This window comes from Nannobrachium achirus (assembly GCF_963921795.1).
Source record: "Nannobrachium achirus genome assembly, chromosome: 12".
NCBI classification, from domain to species: Eukaryota; Metazoa; Chordata; class Actinopteri; order Myctophiformes; family Myctophidae; genus Nannobrachium; species Nannobrachium achirus.
Window position 1 is genome coordinate 2,174,393 of NC_137832.1, and position 10,548 is coordinate 2,184,940.

General features: G+C 43.3%; 1 protein-coding gene across 1 annotated transcript in view; it reads right to left on the reverse strand.

The window, feature by feature from the left end:
* poc5 (POC5 centriolar protein homolog (Chlamydomonas)) overlaps positions 1 to 4,300 on the reverse strand; it is a gene marked incomplete at both ends in the record, with an annotated part of 33,838 nt that extends 29,538 nt beyond the window's left edge. Inside the window, 4 exons of the mRNA XM_080737910.1 lie at positions 294 to 709; positions 1,971 to 2,057; positions 2,865 to 3,009; positions 4,217 to 4,300. Of these exons, the coding sequence (XP_080594036.1) occupies positions 294 to 709; positions 1,971 to 2,057; positions 2,865 to 3,009; positions 4,217 to 4,300 (732 nt within the window). The remainder of the gene's footprint in view (positions 1 to 293; positions 710 to 1,970; positions 2,058 to 2,864; positions 3,010 to 4,216) is intronic.
* Positions 4,301 to 10,548: the final 6,248 nt, after the last annotated feature.

Below are 10,548 nucleotides of genomic sequence, written 5' to 3' on the forward strand. Positions count from 1 at the left end.
GATTATCGTGATAATATCGTAAATGGCGATTTCTTTCGTCACAATAATCGTGACATGAAATGTTGATATCGTCCTGTCCCTACTTAGGAGCCAGAGGAACCAGATCCAACATGGATCACATCTGGAACAGGTTTTTATCCACACTGTCACATCTGGCATGTGGACTAGCACGTCTGATAAACAATTACAATACCGTTGGTTCTCAAACCTTTTCATTTCAAGGACCACCATACAGATGTTCACACGTCCTGCCATTGAGGTGAGGTCCTGATGGGGACTGAGAAGAGGTGTACCTTGAGGTGGAGACTCCAGGTGTCCAGGATCTTCTCCATCTGGCTGATGTTCTCCTCACAGATGAACAGCTCTGTGAGGAGCGCTGAGGACGACGAGGGCTTTGGACTGGTCTGCCGGGACCTTTGGGAGGGCGAGGGAGACCTCTGTGCCTGTCGCGACCTCTGGGATGGCATGGGGGACCTCTGTTTCTGTCTGGGCCTGTGGGGTGGCGAGGGGGTCCTCGCGGTCTGTCGGGTCCTTTGGGAGGGAGTGGGGGACCTTTGTGTCTGTCGGGACCTTTGGGACGGAGTGGGGGACCTCTGTGTCTGTCGGGACCTTTGGGACGGAGTGGGGGACCTCTGTATCTGCCGGGACCTTTGGGAGGGTGTTGGGGACCGGTTGAGGGAGGCTCTGCTGGCTGCCCGGCCCGCTGCGTCTACATGGGACAAACACAATGAGAGGTTAGGGTAGGGTTAGTGTTGCGTACGGGCCAGCAGTCCAAGCCCACTGTGTGCTTGTGGAGAGAAACAAACTATGGAGCTCAACTGGAAGGAGGATCAGTCATCCTCCATACAGCAGACCAGGAGGAAACGGCTTGGCTTAAGGACTTTGCATTCACTAAATAAATAAAAGTCTTACATAGTCAGACAACCATTCCACAATCTCTGAATGCTATATAGAGTCTGGAACTACACCTCCTGAAGGTTATATAGAGTCTGGAACTACACCCCCTGAATGCTTTATAGAGTACAGTCTGACCACATGAGACTAGGTTAGTTTAGGTTAGAACAAACTGTGGTCTTCTGGTTCCCCAGTCTAGTTCTGTCAGTAAACAACAGGACAGTCACTAGACAATAAACAGGTGAAGTACTCGTTACCCAGCGCTGATTAATTCCACACGTTGTTATCAATATTGACTAGTTGTGTACAGTAGTTTCTCTGTGGTGTGTAGAGTACAGTGCTGTACAGTATGATGACTTCTCCAGTCTCCACGCCTACTTCAGAGCACAGCATGTGTTCTGAATCTGACGGCTTGTTGCTCTGTATGAAAGCATCATACTTTCATACAGTTCATCAAGTTCAACATTTCTCAACTTTGACGCGGCTTTGCTTTTTGCCGTCTCTCTGCATGCTGACACAGTGTGGAGAAAGTCTGTTTCTATATCCTGACTAGGGATGGAGCTTGTTATTTTTTATTGATAATGAGCACCTTATCGATCCTGCTTATTGAGCCCACTATTGAGCGTTGTCTAATATTTTGTGGAAAGAACGGTCATCTTTTCTTTATTGGCCAGTTGTTGTGACTGTGAGTTTGTGGCTGACCACCATCTATGAAAATGACAATTGACAAAAGTAACAAATATTATCATTAAAAAAAATCATGCATTAGTGTGCAATGTCAGATGGCTTTATATTGGCAGTAATAAACTCTTGATGGCCTCTTGTCTTGATTGTTTAAACATGACATCATGGGCCGCTATGCTCGATACGCGTGGTGAGCTTGTAGATCGGCTATTTTCTGTCAAATGTTCCACCCCAGGATTATGGGGATATTTTGATTATCGCCATAATATCGTAAATCGTGATTTATTTGGTCACAATAATCGTGATATGACATTTTCATATCATCCCATCCCTAGTGTGGTAGTGGGTTTACCATAACATGATGTGGACTGTGTGTGTGGTAGTGGGTTTACCATAACATGACTGTGTGGAGGGGTCAACACGCTGTGACCTCTCACTCCTACTGGAGTGACGGCCATCTTCTGCCTCTGGAGACAAACCTGAGGAGAGAACAAAGACATCAGAACCATGACCGTTGAGTCAGAACTTGGCAAACTCCATTACAGGACAAGACTACTGTTCATTTACAGGTCATTGTAGTGGGTATCAAAAGGTTGAGCGTTTTCTAATATCAGGTTTCCCACACATTTTTACCAATTAATTTTCAAAACTTTTCCAGAATATTTAACCCAATTTCCAGGACTATATAACAATAATTCAGCTCAATAACAGGTCGCTTACTCCTATTCGCAATGCCAACACTGTTCTATTGTGAAAATAGCAGATCTACATGCTCACAAAGAGGCGTTGTGAGCATGTAGATCGGCTATTTTCACAATTTCTGCCCATGTTTAATATGTCATTTCAGAGGTATTTACAAAATCAATAACCAAAGACAATGCATAATGCAGGACCCTTGATAAATTCCAAAACTTTTCCAGTACTGGAAAAATATTTTTCTAATTTCAAAATATTTCCAGGAATTTCATGACCGTGGGAACCCTGTAATATTTTGTGGAAAGACGTGAGACGACAAATTCTGAACAGAACTGGTATCTTTTTTTAATGGCCAGTTGTTGTGACTGTGAGTTTGTGGCTGACCACCATCTATCTATGAAGATGACAATACATCTGGCCTAGATAGCCTAGATATGGCCTACATCTGGGCACAAACGGCTCAAAGTGTGTTGTACGCCCAGGGTCCCATTGGCCAATATTTTTTGCAGCTGTGATTGGCCAGCGGGACACTTGATGAAATGAACTCCTAAATAGCACCTGCTCACTTCACACTAGGTGTGATTGTTTACCTGTTGCTAGGCGACGCTGTGTGTCGTGCCCCGGGTCGTCCAGGGAACGTAACGCCCCCAGGAGGCGGAGCTCTGACCTCTGACCTCCAGCTGTGTCCAGTCTGGGAGTGACCAGAGCCGAGCGCAGGAGCTCCTCGTACTCATCCTGTACACACACACACACACACACACACACACACACACACACACACACACACACACACACACACACACACACACACACACACACACACACACACACACACACACACACACACACACACACAGAAACCATAGACTGTAAAAAAACATGGACGGTGCGAAGTCATTGCTTTCTATGCTGGGAAAATGCCGCTTTTTTGTCCCTTGTAGGGTGTCGCCATCATTGTTTTAATGGTACCCAAGGAATCACAAGGAATGCTATTGGCTGCCAACGGTCACATGGAACCACAGGGATACATGGGAGAATGTGGTGTTGAGCCTCCCGAAATAAAGCACACGAAGAAGAACACAGCCGGCTGGTATCAGTTTAGTTGTCCAAGCCCCCCGCAACTTTATCATCGATTTTAACATAAATGGGACCATATATTGCACAAAACGCATATTATGGTGATTGAAAGGCAGTTTTTTAATAGCGACAGGAAGGAACCATAAAGTATTTATGATGATGTTTATTAAGGTTAGAAAATCAAAGGAGGAAATGACTGGGGTCCAATGGAGAAATATTCTTTTTGGTACCTCGCGGGGGGAAAACAGCACAACTAGCGGCCAATCATAGGATCTTTCTGTTCCGGGAATGCTTCATGAATAATCCAGGCAACAACACGCCTGATAGAAACACACGCAGTCCAAAATTAAAATCAACACTGCATGCCATCTGGTTAATAGACATATGTCTCTTTAAGAACATCGCTAATAGTGATGTTGTGCCAAATGCTCACTTCAAAACATGATTTATGAGACCATGGTGGCTTGTGTGGGACAACCAAGGCATGGATGTGTTTGTAATGACAACTAGTAACACATTCATGAAAAAGAAAATTGAACACAACAAATAGTGTAAAAGTGATAGGCTTATAGGCTCCAGGACTCCACTCCATGCTATGAGAGCTGCTTGGTTCTGCTGGGGAAACTGGACAACAGGAGCATTTATGGACAGTCATTTGGGATCAATATAAGTAGGAAAATGAGCCCATATGTTATTTAGGGCGGAGTTGTCCTTTAACGGGCGGGCGGGGGGCGGGCGGACGGACGGACGGACGGGCAGGCGGGCGGGCAGGCGGGCGGGCGGACGGACGGACGGACGGACGGGCGGGCGGGCAGGCAGGCAGGCAGGCAGACAGGCAGGCAGGCAGACAGACAGACAGACAGACCTGTAGCAGTGAAGAAACAGAGCTCCCAGGGTCAGAGTCTCGGGGCAGAACTGGAACGTTGTCTTCTGTCTCCTCTGATGACATCTACATGCAATGACACAGCAGATCCAGTAGAGGGAGCATTAACACTAGATCATCTGATGACATTTACAGTACATGCAATCACATGTTGTAGTAGGGGTGGGCGATATGGAAAAATACAATATCACAATATTTTTCCAAGTTGTATGATGAAATAAAATGGTAAATGGTGCATTTACATAGCACTTTTATCCAAGGCGCTTTACAGAGATTGTGCATTACATTCACCCATTCACGCACACATTCATACACCGGTGGCGGAGGAAACCATGCAAGGCAGTGCACCAACCTGCTCACCGGGAGCAACTAGGGGTTCAGAGTCTTGCTCAAGGACTCATCGACATTAACTCTGGGGGAGCCCGTTTTCGAACTGGGAACCCTTCGGGAACCCTTCGTGCTCTAATAACGGTTTCTCTACCCCTGAGCTAGGCTATGATACACAATCTTATCACGATTCTTTTTCATGTTGATTTTTATGGTTTATGGTTTATGGTTCAAGTTACTTAACAGTACAACCACCTACAAGGTAACAGAAACTAAAAGAAAAAGGAGTAACAGACCATTTAGACCAGTGGTCCTCAAAGTGGGGTCCACTCCAGGGACTCTCTGGGTTCCTTTTGGGAGGTCTAAATTTGACCCTTACAAGTATGTAACTCTGACAGTATAAAAATGTGTACACTGTCAGAGTTAAGGGGAGACCTTGACATTTTAAAGTTTGAGAGCTACTTATTTAGACCAAAATGCATTTAATGCATGTTAGTTTAAATGATTTCTGCAATAAATCTCTGTATTAACAATTCAACAGGATCTTTTATAAGTCTCCCTCATTGTATCATCACGATACTGAGAAGCCATATCGTGGAGACATTGTATCGTCTCAACGATATTTATCACAATATTGCCCAGCCCTATGCTGTAGGCTAATAAACAGATATTTATCTCCATATCATATCACCCTATGCTGTATAAACAGATATTTATCACCATATCACCCAGCCCTAATAAACAGGTCTACCTGGCCTGGCAACACAACGTCTCAAACAAACAGATGAATTCAGTTACAGCAGTAAAGAAGGAGACACTGGGATGTGACCTCATAAAGAGGAGCACTTTATGGGGCAAAATAATTGGTTTGGTTGGTGCAGGACAACAGGCTCTATGCCAGGGTCTTTCAAAGGGTGTTAATGTTTAGAATTTATCAATGTCACTTCAGTTAGACCACCTACTTAGTAAAACGGACCTCAATTGTACTGTACTTGTTGCGATCTCTTCACCAAAATAGCAGATCTACAAGCTCACAGCGCGTTGCGCTGCGACATGTTGTGAGCTTGTAGATCTGCTACTTTTGGTGAATGTTCCCCACTTCCCCCCAGAATAGAGGGTATAAGTGCGTGACATCGTCATCACACCGGAAGTTATGTGGGAACTGGGAACGCCTACTGAGTGGCAAAAAACGACTTTCTGGCCTTGACGGCCCAAACATCCAAACAGAAATCTGATTGCATTGAATGGGAGTGGTCTAAAAACACATGTAATGAAATCTAAGGCAGTGGTTCTCAACCTGTGGGTCGGGACCCCCAGGGGGGTGCTCAAATTATTTTTTGGGGGGTCCCCAAATGATTAACTTAATGTGCAACATTGTATTCTCACTCAACAGTAAACAAACCAACATAAAGTTTAAGTGTATAGAGGGTATCTGCACATTTCTAAAGTGACAATTTAAGGACTTTTTAATAGCTCTAAAATGACAAATTAAACATTGGCCAAATTGTCAAATATTAGAGGCAGAAATTGTGAAAATAGCCTTAGCTCACAACGCCTCGCAACACAAGGCGTTGTGAGCATGTAGATCTGCTATTTTCACAATAGAACAGTGTTATACAAAATGTAATGCCTAAACTCTTAGTGCTCGTCAGGGTAGGGGGTCCCCAGTTAAAATATGACTATTTGGGGGGTCGCGGCCTGGAAAGGTTGAGAACCACTGCTCTTTTTTTTTTTTTTTATAATTTTCATCCCACGATTTTGCAACCCCTTTTTCACCCAGTGCCAAATGCCTATGTAATCCTGGGCTCTGCTCTCCCTCTGCCGCGCCTGGGGAGACAACGGACTGACCTCATGCTTCCTTCAATGCATGAGTAGTCCAAGTTGTTTCTTTTCACCTGACAGGGGGGATTTCCCCGGGATGGACGTAGCGCGTGGAAGGAACACGTTATTCCAACCAGTTTCTTTCCCCTCCATCAGGCGCCCCGGCTGGCCAGGGGGAGGCATTATTGAGACCAGGATTACTGCATGTTTTTGTGAGGGTATCAACCCTAGGAGACACGGGGAGAACATGCAAACTCCACACAGAAAGGCCCTATCGAGAACCACTGCTCTAAGGCATCTGTCAGAAGCAGCCTAATACTAGTTTTAATAGTTCAGGGGGAATAATATGATACTCGTCTCGTCCCAAAATCCTGATTCATTGCTGCATTTGTTTCAAAACATGTTTATATCAACCTACTGTAGCCTTCACCAACATGTATTAAGTTGAATTAACAGCCAGTGAATTTGAGCCAGGTTCAATGGGACTCTCATATCATCATAACTCTGTTTACACCTTATTGTTTTACATTTGTTTTGACACTTTGCTTTGCCAATGAAAACAAAACGTTCAGACGGCTGCTACTTGAAACTTGTAAACAGACTAAGCCCATACTCACCTACTTTCCTCTGTAAATATCTGTTTCTTCTGCTTATTTTTATTTTTCCTTTTATTCTTATTTTTCTGCTTTTATAATTTATGTTATCCTATGCATAGTACTGTGATCTATCGTCTGTCTTTCAGTGTTATATGAGATACATAACATGAAGTGGTTCCTGTGTAAATAAGCCGTAAAACTTACTAGGATCTCCTTTTAGTTGACATTGTACCAGTGATTTGTCATGAAACTGTACTTTTCCTAATAAATGATTCAATCAATCAATCAATCAATTAATCAATCAATCAATCAATCCATTGAATTGAATTGAAATCTGGTCTGACTATAACAGGCTGTATAAAATAACAACAAGACAACACTAAACTTTAAAGACTTAAACCTCTGTGGTTCTTCTCACACTTGTTCATGTCGAGGACCCCCAAATTGAAACTTATCAGCCCGCGGACCCCCATTTGAAAAGACATGGCAGGGACCCCCCATAAGAGAAGCAGTGATTCTGTAGCAGTGATTCTCAACCATTTGAATTTCAAGGACCCCCAGTTTGACATGCTTTTTAGGAGGCTACGGACCCCCATTTAATGACGTTTCTATCTCTGAGACTCCAGTTTATATTGTAAAATCAATGTTCATTTAACTCTGAGAGTGAACTGAACGAAAAGCTGGGGACCCCCTGGAACTCCCTCAAGGAGCCCTGGGGGTCCCCCGGACCCCCCTTTGAGAACCACTGCTCTAGACAAAAGCCCCTTGAATAGCTGTGATTTAAACACACATTTCATTAAAATGATCCCTGTTAGCCAAAAATAGCAGATCTACAAGCCCACAACGCGTCGCATCGCGACACGTTGTGAGCTTGTAGATCTGCTATTTTTGTTAAAGTGGTTAACATTTCAGTTCCCCCATGCAACCCTGAGGTTTGTTTACACACATTATTTATATCAAAATCAAAACACCTTGTGTTTAACTTGTAAATGCGACAGAAAGAAAGCTTTATAAAGGTTTAGTTTTTACCTTTCATGTAGAATGAATAATGAATAATATCCAGGATGCTATTTATGAATAAAACTCTTCATTCAACTCTTTCTGCTGACAGTTGAAGCTGCTCGTTTCAAACTGGACCACTCCTGAACAACCAGCACGCCCATTGGCTGCTGCCGTGAGAGGCTCTTCTGTCAAAGCGCATCCTATTGGCCGCTCAGGTTACCCCTGGCAACCGCACGACGCGGAAACAAACGCAGAGCAACAAGGCGTGTATCTATTCTGCATCTAGCTTAAGATCCAATCTGCAACTAGCTTAAGGCAAGACTCAAATGTGAACATTTTTAACTCAAATCTTTGCTTCTGGGGGTCCCTGGAACTAAATATTTTGAGATGGGGGTCCGCAGCCAAAAACATATCATTTTGGCGATCCTTGACGTGAAAAGGTTTGAGAACTAGGCCTACTGATAGGAAAAGAAAAAAGAAAAAGAAAAAAAATTTAGGATTTAGAAGACATTATTTTGTAGAATCGGCCTATATCAGTGGTTCTTTTTCATGTCAAGGACCCTCAACATGATATGTATTTGGCCGCGGACCCCCATCTCAAAATATCTCGTTCCAGGGAGTCAGGGACCCCCAGAAGCAGAGATTTGAGTGCAGAGATTTTTCCCTCTGAATGTGGGTCTTGCCTTAAGCTAGATGCAGAATAGAGACACGCAGCAACAACAAATCAAACATTATTTATAATAAATAATGCACTTTTCATACAGAAAGTGTGACAGGCTCTGCAGGACAGAATGATTACACAGAAAGGACAATGAAAAAGAGAGAAAAATAAAAACACCATCATATTTAGGCTATTAAAACATTAAAATCAATAGACCTACTAGAAATACTGTTCCTACGAAACAGTGTGGGCTCGCATGTAACACCCTTTATGGGCATAAAGATCTACCCTTTGGCTGCACCTCATTGGCTAAGGGCCCTGCCTACTGTCGAGGAGAACTGATAGATAAATAATGAAGATAACATGTGTGCGAGCCCACAATTAAATAAAATAAAAATAATTTCTGTGTTGAAAAATGTTCATAGATGTTCAAATACAAAAACGATATGGCATTGTGAGCTTGTAGATCAGCTCTTTCCACTATCTTTGAAAAATGTTGAAAGCATAAAATTATGAAATACATGCAGATATTGATTGACCATCAGTCATTCCTTTGTATATTTAAGTTATTTAAATTGTCATATCTATCCTATTCGACCTTTGTTTACAACCTTTCTATTCATAGCCTATATATTTTTGTGTCAAAAACACATGCAACCACACCTGCAATCCCCCAGAATTGCAGTTTTCTAGTTATTACGCAAGCAGAGCGCTTAAGTACTGTAATCGGCTGGGTGTCTATGTAGGCGTCTCCCTTTTTTGAAGACCGTAGCCCTGAAATGGCTGGGATGTATGTATGTATGTATGTATGTATGTATGTATGTATGTATATATATATGTTGGTGTCTCATCATTAACAGCCAATGAGGGACCTAGGAAGAAAAGCAGAATTCCTGGTGATGCCACTGGTGATGTCAGCAGAGTTTGGTATATAAGAGCGTTCTTGGTAATGTCTTCATTAGCATCCAATGAGGCCAGCAGAACACACCTCGTGGTGCGCTCTGCTGGTGCACAAGTAGGTCATGTGTGGCCTGCTTGAGCGTGAGGCGCAAGTTGGCACCTCGACAGAGTGCAGTTCTAGTTATTAGTGTGGTTGCCCTAAGGGAAGTTCTGGGGAAACTTTATTTTCATTAGATAAACTCACTAGATAAACTTTTCCGCTGCCATTGGAAATAGATGGAACCAATGGGAATGGGAATCAATGGGAGTGGGAATCAATAGGGAATCAATGGGAGTGGAAATCAATAGGGAATCAATGTGAGTGGGAATCAATAAGTAATCAATGGGAGTGGGAATCAATAGGGAATCAATTGTTTGAGCTTCAGATGACAGTTAGCTTACTGCAGAATATAGTCACGTCAGCAACCACACTTGCAATTCACCCTTTGTCAGCCTTCTGATTGGTCCCTGCCTGACCAACCAGCAGGCTCTTTCTGCCTTGTTCCGACTTTTTAATGTTGAATTTGCAAAAACATAATTTTTGGAGAAATAACATGCCCAGTCACTATACTGCACCTGAGAGGAAACCAAGTTTAAAATGAGAATTGAATACACAATAAGAAGCAACTCAATTTCAATGGTAGTGGATGGAGAAAAAGGACTTTTGTCCCACCAAGACACAGCAACCAATGGGTGCGAAGAGGGGCGGGACAACGGGCGGAACTTGACAAAGGGTGAATTGCATCTTTTTAGTTAGTGTTGATATATCAGTATCAGTATTGTTATTACCTGCTTCAGGAAGCTGTAGGTCCGTGGGGAAAACCTCCACCAGCACTCGGACGCCATTAACGTATTGTTGTGTTTTGAACGAGGAGAGAGAGAGAGAGAGAGAGAGAGAGAGAGAGAGAGAGATAGAGAGAGAGAGAGAGAGAGGGAGAGAGGGAGTCTCCTTAACGTAACCCCCCTCC